At 45.5% G+C, this 15,521-nt stretch overlaps 1 protein-coding gene and 2 long non-coding RNA genes across 5 annotated transcripts in view; 1 reads left to right on the top strand and 2 right to left on the bottom strand.

The window, feature by feature from the left end:
- The window catches only part of LOC307206918, a 249,753-nt gene that overhangs the window by 113,370 nt on the left and 120,862 nt on the right, over positions 1–15,521 (top strand). The gene's annotated exons all lie outside the window — the stretch shown is intronic.
- LOC307206917 overlaps positions 1–15,521 on the bottom strand; it is a 58,130-nt gene that overhangs the window by 3,288 nt on the left and 39,321 nt on the right. The window lies entirely within an intron of this gene.
- PIANP (PILR alpha associated neural protein) overlaps positions 450–15,521 on the bottom strand; it is a 37,584-nt gene continuing 22,512 nt past the window's right edge. For 2 of the 3 annotated variants that reach the window (XM_079960342.1, XM_079960343.1), the window contains exons 4-6: positions 13,696–13,777; positions 10,058–10,285; positions 450–908 (exon numbers count right to left, since the gene is read on the bottom strand). In XM_079960342.1, the coding sequence (XP_079816468.1) occupies positions 866–908; positions 10,058–10,285; positions 13,696–13,777 (353 nt within the window). In that variant the 3' untranslated portion in view covers positions 450–865. Of the gene's footprint in view, positions 909–2,918; positions 6,995–10,057; positions 10,286–13,695; positions 13,778–15,521 lie in introns of those variants that run through there. The other variant, XM_079960344.1, reaches the window with a different exon arrangement.

The following is a 15,521-nucleotide window of genomic DNA, read 5'->3' as shown; positions in this document are numbered from 1 at the left end:
CAAAGCCCACTTGCAAAGGAAACATCGGGAGCTCCTGTTAAGTTCCTAACAGTTCCTTGGAGTCACTGTTCCTTTCTTGCCCTACACCAGACATGATGTCCGGTCCAATGCAACGACACCAGAGGGTCAGTAGCTGGCTGCCCACTGACCCCTTATCACCCCACCACACTGGACAAGTTTGATCATCTGATTTCCCCTTCCAAACATTGCAGAGAGATCTTTGTAGTGAGAAAGCATCTTCTGGCCACCAGCTCCCATAAAGAGACATCTACCGGCCGCCTTGGGCCATTAAGAAAGGTTAACATTCTTTTCTCAAATCCCAAGCTCTGCCCAGGCATTGCTTTAAGGCAATAAAATAAAATAAAATAAAATAAAAATGGGTAATGATCGGCTTGCTCACAGCAGTCAGGCAGCAAGCAGCCCACAAGAGCACGCAGCCAGCCATTAGCTTTCAGTATTTTGCAAAGTTTTATTTTAAAAATGTTGAAACTTACATCCCACAAGAATTTAAGAATTTCACCACGAGGAGAAGAAAACCCTACAAAAATATATCGTACGGTGCACAAGGGGCAGGAGAAGGGCAAGACAAACGAAAGACCCTGCTTCACACACGACAGATGTGCTAGGCACAGATAGCACTTCCAGGAGAGAAACTTGCAGGGACACTGTCACACGTCTCACAAATGCACATGCGTTTATTTGGCCACAAGTCGACTCGGTGGGTGGCGGGTTCCCCAGGCATGTAGACATGCCAGACAGGCATTTGTTACATGTGACAGTGGTGTAATTGGGGGGTGGGAGGGAGGAGAGGAGGGGAGAGGAGAGAATCTCTTGCAGGGACTTCCTCGTCCTCTTTGAACCAAGCCTATTCAGAAGACTCCCCAGAGCATCTTTGGCCATGACCCAATCTGCCAAGAAACAGACAATTTTACTCAAAAAAATAATCTATTTATATTACAGCGTTATAGTGCTATTTCCATACTACAGAGGAAATTGCGACATTGATTTTATTTGTTTATTAATGCTTATTATTATGGCAAAACTCCGTGCCCTGTTCAGCCCCACGGCTGAACCTCTTGTCTCTGGCTGCTACTCTATATTTTGACTGCTCACGATCACTACAGGAGCAAGCATCCGTTTCCTACATGGAAGTGACATTTGTGCAGGAAATTTGTCATGGGTTAGTCAAGTCGCCCGGAGTGGGCAGGAGCTGTGACTGGAGGAAGCTAAGAGGGGAGGTGATAGCCAAGCAGAATAAAAGCAGAGATAGCAGAGATGCCCACCCAGTGCAGGCAAGTGTCAGGCACCTTCGCTGTCTCCCAAACACCCCGCTGGCCTTGCCCTCCCTGCCCTTGCCTGCATCTCAAATCTCTTTCCAGCACCTTTTCTCTCCCCCACCCCTCCACCTTTCCTTTCCTATAATTGGCTCACTTAAGGCTGCGATAGCTGAAAGAATCGACTCTTTGTTCTGACTGGGGTTGTTGTGATTGAGTCCAAAGGAAACAGATTTTTACCGTGCGTTTTTTTAATTGCTGAGAGTCCCCTTGAAAATCCCCTCCAGACCACTTTTCGGCAGGTGGATTCTGCAACCTGCCATTGATGTAAGAATAGTGTGTTAGTGGTGGATTTACCTGTATACCGAACCACCCACATGTGATCCCGCTTTATTAGTTATTCTGCAATGCTTCACCAGTAATATTATTCCCAGTATTGCTGTCCGGAGGGGCGCTCTTGCACTATAATGTCACAGCAGTGGGACAAAAAAAGTAAGCATTCGTGGTATAAAAAGTTACAGGATTTCAGCTGGAAGTTGAGAGACATACACCAATGGGGTATGTTTGCCCCACAACCTTTGTAGGCATAAACAGTATTGAAGGCTGGGTTGTGTATAACTGTCGCAATACAATCCTGAGCACAAATCATCACAGGTGTGCAGTGAAAAGGACCTCTGAAGAGGCCCTTCTTTTGAAGGGAGGCATATAAATTGACCAAATAAATGCATGCACAAATAACTGAAAATCAAGGGGTTTTAAGTTAGTTGTGATTCGTTTGCTCCTTTGGTTCCAAGGGGGACTGGGTAACTCTTAAGGTTTCGTTGCTTTGGGTCCCACATGTATACAAAAGGAGGAGGGGAATGTTGAAATAAAAAGACAGCCTGCAATCAAACAGGGAGGAAAGTATGATGACACAGAAGAAGAAAAATGGGGAAAGAAAGAGCATAGTTAGCAGGAAATGGTATTAAGCAGGGCTGTAATATTGGATAGACTTGAGAGGCACACACAACCCAGAAGCCACCAAGTGAGATGGTCTTTCAGGACTTCAACTCAGCTGGAGAGAACGGGGGAAGCTTCCCAGATGAGGAGAGAGAGCATCTGAATGCCCGTCCACCAAATCCTTGCATTGTCCTGGGCCATAATGTGGCAGAAGGCAGAAGAACCATGCTGCAGCACAGCCACACCGTCACATGAGACCTTGTATGACTTCAGTTTGCTGAGAACCTCAACTTTTGTTTTTAAAATATGTTAAGAAGAAGAAGAAGAAGAAGAAGAAGAAGAAGAAGAAGAAGAAGAAGAGGAGGAGGAGGAGGAGGAGGAGGAGGAGTTTGGATTTGATATCCCGCTTTATCACTACCCTAAGGAGTCTCAAAGCGGCTCACATTCTCCTTTCCCTTCCTCCCCCACAACAAACACTCTGTGAGGTGAGTGGGGCTGAGAGACTTCAGAGAAGTGTGACTGGCCCAAGGTCACCCAGCAGCTGCATGTGGAGGAGCGGAGACGCGAACCCAGTTCACCAGATTACGAGTCTACCACCCTTAACCACTACACCACACTGGCTCTCAGTTAAGCTGCTGAAACCTCAGAAGCAAAAAGGGGTGGTGGAATGATGGTTCCAGGAACTGGGGAAATTGGAGTGGGGGGGGGGGGGCTTCTATGTCTTGCATATATGACTAGCGCCCTGCATATTCGTGACTATCGAAACTGGAATGAATGGTGTAAAAACAGTAAAAAGGAAAATGGGAGAATTATGCACATCTGCTCAATTTGTGCAATCACTAAGGCTGCTGTAAAGACTGGAATGCCTGACTGCAGAAATGTTAACTTTTTCCTACAGGGCTACCCGCATATTTTTCAAGCATATCTGCATAGTCATAGAGGGCGAGCTTCTTATTTGAAATGAAGGCTGGGGTTCTCAGGGAGCTGAATTCTGCACCTGGCATCACATTCCATGCTTTTTCCACGCTTGCATAGAATCGTGGCATCCACGCTGACAGCCCTGGCAAAACAGTAACAGTGATCCAGAGTTCTCCTACGCCTTACAGGGGCATGCAAGCTGCACCTGTTTAGCCCAGAAGCATTTCCTTGAAAAATAAAATAAAATCAAGCGAAGCAGCTTTTATTCTGCAGGTTCCCTAGGTCACGCAGACTGCACAGCAAGCATTCATCCCATGCTGATTGTGTGTCTCCCCTGCCCACGACGTGGGCTCCTTGGGGATAGTGCAGAACAAAGAACTTTGGCCATGCGCTGCAGGGGTGGGCTCTGCATTCACCGTACAACCACCCCCTTCAGAAATCTCTAATGTGCTTATGCTTAGCATTTTGCCCACCTATTTAAGGTGGGTGTTAAATGCAAGCAGCGCCATCACTGAAAGGATGGTCATGTTGAAGGGCTTTGGCTCTTTACAGAAATTAAAATATCACCATGTAATAATCCAAGGGCTCTATGAGGCTGTAGATAGTTCCCTCCCTTCTAGAGTTAACGGCATCCTTGACGATGGTGTGCAGAACTGTCCCACTCTTTCCTCTCTCAGGGCTGGCGTCAAGGGTTGGCATCATTGGGCATCTCAACTGGCTTTCATTGCTTGTTCACCTGCATTCTCTGAGAGACTGAGCAGCGACAAGAAGGAGAAGGAAGAGAAGCTGCTTCTGCTGACCTTGCCCTTTCTCTGTGAGCCACGGGGCACATTGAGCCGGGAGGAACACGGCAAGCGAATGTGCAGCAGCAGCCGCAATGAAAAGGAGCTGGGACTTTTCAGGGAGGGATCTCCCTGGCAATGGGTCCTTCCAGATCTGGAGCTTAGGCTGATTTCTGTGCTTAGGTTTGCAGGCTCTTGCACTGCAAAAGCAGTTGGACCAAAGACACTGGCGGGTTGGAGGAAATGAACTGGAGCATGGGCAGTAAGGGCCACATCAATTTAATCTCCCCTAGAAATGATTGTGTCTAAATGGGTCTGTTAAGTGCAGATGATATAAATGCGAAGAAAGCCAGAGCTTTCACATGGTCATGCAGGTGGATGACCTAATATGAGGATGGCTGTGTTGTTGCACAGACTCCATTATTTTGAAATATGCTTGTTGTAGGAGACAAGCTATTGAATTATAGAACTGTAGCGTTGGAAGGGACCCCAAGGGTCATCTAGCCCAACCCCTTCTGCAGTGCAGGAACCTTAACTCGATCATACATGACAGATGGCTGTACAATCTCTGCTTAAAATCCTCCAAGGAAGAAGAGTCGGCCACCTCCCGTGGGAGTCTGTTCCACTGCTGAGCAGATCTTACTCTCATAAAGTTCTTCCTGGTGTTTAGTTGGAATCTCCTTTCTTGTAACTTGAATATGTTAAGGAGGGGCTACATTTGACTTTGCACAGTTCAGACACTAGAATGCATTGGGCTGGACCTTACGCTGCTATTTCTGCTGCGCGAGAATGGCCTCCTCAAGCCAGGGCCTGACCCAAATTTAAATGATTGAGAACCCTTTAACTTCAGTGCAATTATTAGGTGCTATGCAGCCTGCCAACTTAAAACAGCATCTTGATGGAAATAGCAGGTGATGTTTATCTCCATGCCACAGAAAGCTTACTCTGCTGATTTCTGCTGAAGCAATTGTTAATAAAGATATAAGGGCAGAGTAAGGTTCCCCACCACAAAACCTGATTATTTGGCATCCCTGGCCAATATGGGGCTTTGCCAATGAACCTTGTTAGATAGGTATTAAATCTTTATTCACTGTGCTACGAGGACATCTGCTCAAAGAGTGAGGACTGCAGCTGTTCTACTAGGCAGTGCCCTCCAGTTAGCTGTCAGGAGGAGCTGAGCACCTAGTACCACTTCTTATATAAACTCCAGGGTCTACTATTCCTTAGCTGAGCAAAAAGCCATCTGCCAGCCATTAACTTATATGCATACTTTTAATTTTTTTGAAAAAATAAAAAAGCTTAGTAAAATACTTTTATGGGGGGGGGGGGAGACACACACATTTGAACTGAGACTGAACCAGGCTTAGCAAAAAATAACTTGGACAGGAAGCAATTCATGGAACAGGGCCAAAAAAAATGCTAGGGAAGACAGGTGAAGAGAATGGAGTCTGAAAAAGAGGGAGAGTTGCAACGCTGTCACAGTCGCTAGAGTGAGGGAGAATGGTGTATCTGGAGATGCAGGAAGTGAGACAAAAATACAGAATGTGTTGCTTCGACTGCAGTCCACCAGCATGCCTGAGGCATTCCTTTTCTGCAATTAGCTGGAATTAGAATTAAAACAGAAGTTCCATGCTCGCACATGATAATAGCACTATGCTATCCAGCAATGCCTTCCCCCATGACCAAGAATCTCATAATGATTATGAACTGGTAAGTCTAGTTCTATAAAGGCTTTCAACAATGTTAATTAAAATATTCCTTCTTGAAGATTCTTCCCATTTATTGTTTTGGGGTGAGCAATGGAAAGGGATTACAGTGAATAGCTTAATAACTGTCCTTTCAGCAGGCCCTCTTAATTGCATGTTCCAACTGTCATTTTCTGCTCCTGTGGGAGGATGGAGGCTATAATTACTTATTTCCTCTCATTTTGGCACCTTTACAGCAAAATAATGCTGGTTTGCTTTTAAATAAGAAAGGGGGGAAAAGTAATTTAAACCTCTCCCCCTCCCCAAGTGGAACAGAAGTTGACATGAGGGCAATTATGAGGTTGAAAGGCAATAGACAATTTTTTCATGATTATCCTGTACCATGATCATCAGAAAGCAATAAAATGGACTGCAACTGCAAGCCAGGAAGCGTTTAATTAAAGGCACAGGAGCCTGCAAAAAGCTCCAATTGTGCTTTGTGTGTCCCTCCCTAGTAGACGGGCGCATTTGCAATCTTTATTGCTACTCCTCTTCCACAACTGCAACAAATCAGGTATGGGAAAAAAGATGAGAAGCCAACACAGAAAAAAACTGGAATGCAATAGGATGACAGTGACTTTGCACCATAAAAAGTGGGTAAGCAAAGGATGGCAATTCCACAGAAGAGGGTGGGTGCGAAAGCAGCCGAAGAAGATTAGATGACAGATGAGGGAATCGTGTCCATTTGATACCAATGCTGAGTGTCTGATTTTCCTGCACCCCATTTCCCCTCCATATATGCCCATCCCCACAATACAGAAAGGTATTCATTGCCCAGGTGTATGTGATGTGAGCTTTGGCTCTTTGGAAGGTGCTTCAAAACTGCATGATGAGGAAAGGGAGGAAAGATGGGGAGACACCGAATAGGAGGTCCTACTTCTGCATCCCATTATCAAGCATGCTTACTTAAACATAAATAAATACATGTTTGTGTATGAATGTTTATGCCGGGGGTACAAGGGATATCTTTGAAACATTACCATGAAGGTGCTAATAGCTCTTGCCTTCTAGGCCTTCCTCCTCACCCCTCTGCTCACATCAGACCACCCCAGCCATCATCTCTGCCATGAGGACCCACCACGGAGCCCAGCTCCTCCTGAGCGAAAACCTTGGTTTGGGCTGGGTCTGCAATGATGACGGAATGGCAGGGCACAAAGGGATCTACAATACTTCTGCTGCTGTGTGAGGAGTAGCAGTAGCATACTCGCAGGCGGATGGAACTAAAAGGGAGGGCTGCCAGTTCTGTGGGACTCTCTGGCAAACTCAGTGTTTGGTCTCGCAACGAAGGAGCCGGGCCTGCTGCTTCCAGGGCAATCACAGGTTCACCAGGGGGATCCTGAGCAGGAAACAAGGGCGGAAGGAGAGAGAAAGGGGAAGAGAAAGAGAAAGAGTAAGAGTGATGAACAATGCTCCCTGTGTTCAGAGGTAAGCTGTTTCATCTGGTCTCTTGTTCTTTTGTCATAGGGTGCACTTCTAAGTCTCCCCACACCCTTTGTACTACAGCAGAGGTTCTCAAACCTCTTCTTTTCCTGGGCCACACTTTGAGAATAAAAATTTGCTGGCGCCACACTGAATTTTTTTACGTGGGAGAACAAAAAGAAATGACTCGTAGCAGTGCTTTCTTTGTAACAGAGCACAACTACTTTATAATATGATCATGTGTCAGGACTGAGGAGGAATGGTGGGAGTCACACGCCCCCCATTTCCTGAGCCTTCCCAAAGGCAGGAGGATAGTATTGATTTAGAACAGCGGTTTGCAGAGGGGCATAGTCCAGAGGGGAAAAGCTGGGAAATACTGGGTGAGGAACAGCTAGAAGAGCAAACACCAGGAGAGACAGCTGGCAGATTCAGTGTCCTTGGACAGCATTCCTGGACCCCCCCCCCCTTGCCTAGGACTAGACGGGCACTGAGGGTGATAGAACAGAAAGCACAGGGAAACAAGATCAGATTACCTGACATAGGAGTGACGTAGATTCATAGCTGTCAATTTACAGATTTGAAAATAAGGGACCATCAGCCTTGGAAATGAGGGACCAGCAGCCAAAATAAGGGACCTGCAGCCTCACCTGAAATGTTTAAATGTTTCTTTGATTGTCTTTGAACCATCCCACCACAATTGCCATCCTCTCCAGCCCACACCCTTTGGAATCCCTTGTTGTAGAGAGTAGCTCCTGATCTCTTCACCATATCAAGGTAATTTTAGGAGAACTTGTGGCTGTAGTTCATTAAGGTTCCACCCTTTAACTGATTAGATATGAATAGATTTGAACATCATAAAAAACTTCAGTAGCCCCTATTTGGGCATTCTCTCCACCACCATCACCCCCCCCCAAAAAAACCCCTGTGCTTGTACTAATGCAGAGGGGGCGAATGGGACCATAGCAGCTGACCTCACCCTTGCACAACAAGTTGCAGGTTGTAGGGGAAATCCTCTCTACCAGACCTAGGCTCTGGCCATGATGTGGAAGTATTATGGAGGAAGAGTTTATGCATAAAGAGCTAGATTTGCGCTACAATTGTTTCCCCTTTCTACAGGGCAGGCAGGGGCATGGCAGTGGGGGCATTGTCACCACCTCCCCTCTCCCTTGCCATGGGATTACATTAAATGTGGAGTAAACAGGGCAAACCCAAACAAGGCAAAAAGAGATGCCTTTTTGAGATACAGTGGTGCCTCGCAAGATGAAATTAATTCGTTCCGCGAGTTGCTTCGTCTTGCGGTTTTTTCGTCTTGCGAAGCACGGCTATTAGCAGCTTAGCGGCTATTGGCGGCTTAGTGGCTTAGCAGCTATTAGCGGTTTCGTCTTGCAAAGCAAGCCCATAGGGAAATTCGTCTTGCGAAGCACCTCGAAAAATGGAAAACCCTTTCGTCTAGCGAGCTTCCCGTCTTGCGAGGCATTCGTCTTGCGGGGCACCACTGTACCAGTGTCAGCACTTAAAATGAAATAAACTCGGTGGTTTGTTGTCAGAAGACAAGCCCAATTAAATAGTTTCTTGTTTTTCTTTAGAGCAGCGTAACAGATGCAACATACCTACTATAAAAATGTGTAGCTCATGGTCCCAGCCACTGAAATTTGATCAGCCTTAACTTATTAATCAAACACAGCTTTGGGTTGCATCCCTGCGAACAGTTAGGCTGCTACAATCTCACTGAAGCCAACTGCACGCAGAATTGCAGACCTGGTTGATAAATCCATTGATTAAAACAGGCCAACGCTTACAGCTCTGCACTTTTTGTGCTGCAGCTGTTGCACACTGGGTACGTACAGCTGAGAGTGAGTCATCTTCAGAACATGTGCTTCAGCTGAAAGAGGATCTGCTTTCCCAGCATTATACTTGCACTGCATCAGTACTGTCCTATCTTCTCAGATCCAGGACCCACCTTCAAACCAAGCATGCATATCGGGACCCACTTCTTAAATCTTGTATGCAATCTGCCGGAATGGTGGTCACTGTATTGCTTTTGTGACATACCCCTCCCCTTAGGTCAGGCTATTGTGACCCTGTAGTGCAGTGGTTCTCAAAGGAGGTAGCAGGAGAGGATGGCAAATGTGGCGGGAAGATTCAAGGACAAAGAAACATTTAAACATTTCAGTGCAGTACAGTACAGTCATACCTCTTGTTACGTTTGCTTCATCTTACTTTTTTCAGGTTGCGTCCTGCAGCGACCCGGAAGTACCGGAAAGGGTTACTTCCGGGTTTCGCAGCTCGTGCATGCGCAGAAGCACAAAATGACATCACACACATGCACAGAAGGGGTGAATTGTGACCCGCGCGTGCGCAGATGCACGTTGCGTTCCTTTCAGGTTGCGAATGGGCCTCCGGAACGGATCCCATTCGCAACCAGAGGTACCACTGTAAAGTAAAGTAAAGTAAAGTAAAGTAAAGTAAAGTAAAGTAAAGTAAAGTAAAGTAAAGTAAAGTAAAGTAAAGTAAAAAGTATAGCATAGCATAGCATAGCATAGCATAGCATAGCATAGCATAGCATAGCATAGCATAGCATAGCATAGTATCATCGTATCATATCAAAATGCTTTTTTAAATTTGCAGAGTACTGATAGATAACTTTTCAAAATGAGAGCAAGAGCACTCAGTGATCCTGAGAACTATCCCAACTGTGATCCACAACTGCTGTTCTGACAGAGTGCTGGAGGAAACTCGTTTATAATTATATTTTGAGAATGATTCATGTTCTTATGTAGCTGCATTTTTTAATACTTCCTGGGTGTCCCAGGATCATATTATAAAGTAGCTGTGTTCCATGCTATAAATCAAGTACTGCTGGGAGTTGTTTCTTCTTTCCAGAGTATTGCCCTGCTTTTGCTCTTTGCTGTTCATAGTGAAGGCCTTTGGCTATCTACAATAAATCGATTGATTGATACTTGCAATTTGTGTGAGTTACCTGTTGAGCTGGAAGGCACTGGTCTTCCCTAGTCCCTCTAGCTTCTCCATGCCTTCCAGTACTTGTCCAGTTTCCATCATGTCTGGTGTAGGGGCCGGCGAGTCGCTGAAGGGCCCCAGGATGCTGACCGCAGAGGGAGATAGGTCCGTTAAGGGCTGATGGCTACCCTCCTGCTGCAGTCCGCTTTGCTGGCTGGAGTGGTGACGTCGCTTCTGGTTCCTGTCCCAGCTACAGAAAGCCAGGGGGTAGTGGGGAGAGAGAAAGCTGTTACCATCAGGAAAGGTGCGACCTAACCAGAGGATTGTGCATCCATGCCTTAATTTGTTTTCCTGGTACCCAAATACCTTTCCTCCAACTGTAAGGAATATACATTCCACCCAAAGTCGAATCATAGAATCATAGAGTTGGAAGAGACCACAAGGGCCATCGAGTCCAACCCCCTGCCAAGCAGGAAACACCATCAGAGCACCATCAGAGCATGGGAACGTGAAATGTCCACTTGTACAGCTGACATAAAATACGGACTCCAAGTTGGAATGGACCTTTAGTTCTCTGCTCAAGCTTTCCGCCACTTAGGATAATGATAGTACCGAATGTGGGGTGAAAGCCATGTGTGCCTATTGGGCCTTTCCCCATATATTTCTCCCAATGCCAGTAGGGTTCCTCTCTGGGTCGCAAGCTTTCCAGAGGCAACATCAACAAGGACTTGAACAAGGGCAGCTGCAACAGTTCCTTGTCCAGCGAAGCTCCCTTTGGAACACCTTTATCTTTTCGCAAATTATTTGTATAATTAAAACTTGGCTGTCAGGCAGAGCTTTGTCTTACTAATGAATTGTTTTGTTTTTGAGTGCCTCTGGACCGTTACTCTTTTGCAGGAGTGCTTCAAGTGCATAACAGAACTTTAGGTCTTGTGCAATGGATTTACGGGCTCTGCCATCCTAGCACAACCAATCTACTTTCAAAAAGGATCTGATTTGGGACTTGTTCCGCGATTTCTAGGCACAGGTCTGCGAGGTTTTTATTTTGTGCCACTGCTTTCCCCAGGAAAACCCACAGCTTACTGCTGAATCGGAACAAATGTCATCCCACAGAAAGCCAGATTGACGTCTGATCTGATTCGACAGTAAACAGCTGGGACTCAGCAGCCATTCCAGATACTTTGAATCACTATGAGTTTGTACTGAATTGTATTAATTGTTTGATGAATTTATTTGTGTTTTTTTTTTGCTTTGTGTTTGGATATGATTGCACTGATTGAAACGCTTACTCATTCTTTATGCTAATGTTATTGTTGTGAGCTGTTTTGAGATCAGCATTGTTGTTAGAAAAACAGGAGGCAGTTATCAAATCATATCAAAAGGATGCTGGTTTTTGCTCAAAAATGATGGCCCACCAGCCCAAGCCTACTGCTTTTTAGATGCAGTTTGCTTCCTCCTCCCCAAGTCTGCACTGAAGGTGATCTTCAGCTTGGAACTAAAATTCAAGTATGAAAAGAGGATCTTTTCTTTTGTTTGTGAGTTCTAGACGAATAAAGATGGCAATTCAGAAGAATAGCTTTTAAAAGGTATTAAGTACAGATGTGGGTACCAGCACTTCAAAGAGCTGTGTTCTGCTTTTATAAGAAACTGAAAGGGGGGGGGGGGGCAAAATGAAATTTTCAAGATCAATACCTGTGAGAGAAATAATCCCTTCAATGGAACTTGAAATATGACAGGGGAGTAAACCAAGCCATCTACAACTTGATTTGGTGGTTTGGGAGGACAGAGGTGGTAATAAAAGTGATGGTACAGTGGGCTCTTCATTTGAAGAATATGCCCAATTTCCTCTCAACTTCAACATTCACATGACAGATAGGCAATCTATCAAGCTGGTTCAGTCAGCACTCTAGTCTTTCCACCATACATTTTTCAAGTGAACTGCCTGCCCTATATGTTTGTAAAAACACCACATGCGTGTTTAACTGTGTCTCTATTCACCCTTCATCTTAGCATTTTTAAAATAGTTGCAAAACTTCCTCAGGGATAGGAGAGAAGAGTTATTGTGGCGACTTCACAGTCACTAGCCAATCAGCAGTGCCTATAGCTGGCTTTTGAAGCAAACTGACAGGATTAATTTCCCCAAAAGCAAGTTTGTAGTGCATGTGGAGAGCATGCTTTCTAAATGGTCCCACCGCCCTACTAATGTTACACCAGTCTGCATTCTTAAGTAGCATGTTACAAAAGTATAACGGCGCAGCCTCAGCTATGCACAAAAGTAGTAAGAAAAATGCCTAACTTAAAAAAAATGCCAACTGAAAAAGAAGTCAATTAAAATGTTCAAATATAACATACCAATTCCTTAACTTAACGTATAACTCTATAATGATGTGTGTGCATTTTAATGCAGTTATAAAATGTTTGAACTACATGGTATTTAAAGCAAAATCTGATATAATTCGCTCCCAGTACACAAATCCCAACATCCAAATTGGTGCTGTACAAAACCTAAAGGAGTTAATGTGAAACTGAAAATGTCAGTTTCTTTAAAGTTGCCAAGTGTATTTTTGGACCTTATATCTTCTTCTGCAGCTTACAGAATTGGATATTAGAAGAATCATCAAGAGTTGCTTCTGTTCATTAGGGTAGTGATGGCTAGTTGTGGCCTTTATGTGGAGTTTTATGCGGCCTTTATGTTGTACCAAGGTACAACACAGGCAAGGGAAAGAACAACGTTTTTAAAATGTCATAAACAAACTGAGATAAGTAATTAAATTACATACATTAGCATTGCAGATGTCTTTCACTTTTGTAAATAAATATATAACCAGCATTTTTTTTTTGCAGATCTATATTAGGGATGCATGTACTGAATATCATTGTTGTTGTTGTTTAGTCGTTTAGTCGTGTCCGACTCTTTGTGACCCCCTGGACCAGAGCACGCCAGGCACTCCTGTCTTCCACTGCCTCCCGCAGTTTGGTCAAACTCATGCTGGTAGCTTCGAGAACACTATCCAACCATCTCATCCTCTGTCGTCTCCTTCTTCTTGTGCCCTCCATCTTTCCCAACATCAGGGTCTTTTCCAGGGAGTCTTCTCTTCTCATGAGGTGGCCAAAGTCTTGGAGCCTCAGCTTCAGGATCTGTCTTCCAGTGAGCACTCAGGGCTGATTTCCTTCAGAATGGAGAGGTTTGATCTTCTTGCAGTCCATGGGACTCTCAAGAGTCTCCTCCAGCACCATAATTGAAAAGCATCCATTCTTCGGCAATCAGCCTTCTTTATGGTCCAGCTTTCACTTCCATACATCACTACTGGGAAAACCATAGCTTGAACTATACGGACCTTTGTTGGCAAAGTGATGTCTCTGCTTTTTAAGAAGCTGACTAAGGTAGGAAACCCTTAATACTAGATGATGTTTACTTTATTTACGGAGCTTGACCACTTGTAAAAGGGCCAGTTTGTGCAACAAAATATATTCCCTGCTCCCTAACTAATGTTTGGAGAGTAGAGAATCTCCAAGGACACCATAATTGGCTTTCCATTCAATATTAAGCCATTTGGATGCGTTGTCTTCAATTACAACATATCCCTGGTGCCTCTCTTCACCTCCTGTGAGTTGTGATCCTATGGCATTAACCTTTGCAGCTACCTAAACTTTACTCACCAGAATTTGAGTATTATCCCCATAGCAACAAGGACAATAATGACAGAGATCGTAATGGTGACATACAGCTGAGGGTCCACACCTGGAACAGACAGAGACAGGAAGTGTCAGTAAGTAGGGTATGTAGCACCTGACCATTTTGCGGGGACAGGGCAGTCCATTCCTCCCCCCCCCCCCGAGATTTCCACTTTTTTCCTGGCTGCCTTCCTATGTGTGTTTTTAAAGTAGTACTCTTGCAGGTGGAGCTCACAGTTGTAGCATTGAGAAAAGCGTCACCTGTAGGATTTCTGCTTGCCACTCAAGTGATTAAAGGTACACAGGAGCCCGGTCAGGGGACAAAGTTGGCAACATGTTGCTGGAGATATAATAAGGAAAATAGTTCTTTGAAACAAATGTTTTTGTGGTCTCTGACGCTTACGAACTTTTGGAGAAAAGTATTAAAATGTGGGACGCAGGTGGCGCTGTGGGTTAAAGCCTCAGCGCCTAGGGCTTGCCGATCGAAAGGTTGGCGGTTCGAATCCCTGCGGCGGGATGCGCTCCCGCTGCTCGGTCCCAGCGCCTGCCAACCTAGCAGTTCGAAAGCACCTCCGGGTGCAAGTAGATAAATAGGGACCGCTTACCAGCGGGAAGGTAAACGGCGTTTCCGTGTGCGGCTCTGGCTCGCCAGAGCAGCGATGTCACGCTGGCCACGTGACCCGGAAGTGTCTCCGGACAGCGCTGGCCCCTGGCCTCTTAAGTGAGATGGGCGCACAACCCCAGAGTCTGTCAAGACTGGCCCGTACGGGCAGGGGTACCTTTACCTTTACCTTTATTAAAATGTATTCTACTTAAAGGTAAAGGGACCCCTGACCATTAGGTCCAGTCGTGGACGACTCTGGGGTTGCGGCGCTCATCTCGCTTTTCTGGCCGAGCGAGCCAGCGTACAGCTTCCGGGTCATGTGGCCAGCATGACTAAGCCGCTTCTGGTGAACCAGTGCAGCGCACGGAAACGCCGTTTACCTTCCCGCCGGAGTGGTACCTATTTATCTACTTGCACTTTGACGTGCTTCCGAGCTGCTAGGTGGGCAGGAGCAGGGACCGAGCATTGGGAGCTCATTCCATTGTGGGGATTCGAACCGCCGACCTTCTGATCGGCAAGCCCTTGGGGGGGTGTTTAAAACTGTCAGATGATAATATTACACTAAACCATATACCAATGATATGGGGTTTGACGGCTGGTCAATGCAGATGGACTCTTCACACCATTCCTGCTGCCAAAAGACTGATATTGATTCACAGGAAAGATAATACTATGCTCCCCTTTGATCAATGGATAAAAGATATGACAACTCTTGCAACACATGAACAGATCGCTTTTAGACACAAATTGCGCATGGATAAATATAATGATACTTGGAACGCATTGATAAAAATTAGAGAGCCAGTGTGGTGTAGTGGTTAAGAGCGGTAGTCTCGTAATCTGGGGAACCGGGTTCGCGTCTCTGCTCCTCCACCTGCAGCTGCTGGGTGACCTTGGGCCAGTCACTCTTCTTTGAAGTCTCTCAGCCCCACTCACCTCACAGAGTGTTTGTTGTGGGGGAGGAAGGGAAAGGAGAATGTTAGCCGCTTTGAGACTCCTGAAGGGGAGTGAAAGGCAGGATATCAAATCCAAACTCTTCTTCTTCTTCTTCTAGACCAACTTGTTACTAATTGTATGCTTGTTGGAATAATAGCATTACTTATATAGCTCTATATTGCATTGCATTACAGCAGAGTTTCCCAAACTTGGGTTTCCAGCTGTATTTGGACTACAGCTCCCATCATCCCTAGCTAGCAGGACCAGTGGT

Source organism: Podarcis cretensis (assembly GCF_951804945.1).
Source record: "Podarcis cretensis genome assembly, chromosome: 17".
In the NCBI taxonomy this organism is placed as follows: domain Eukaryota; kingdom Metazoa; phylum Chordata; class Lepidosauria; order Squamata; family Lacertidae; genus Podarcis; species Podarcis cretensis.
Note: the sequence above shows the minus strand (reverse complement) of the source record. Positions and strands in the feature narration are given on the sequence as shown.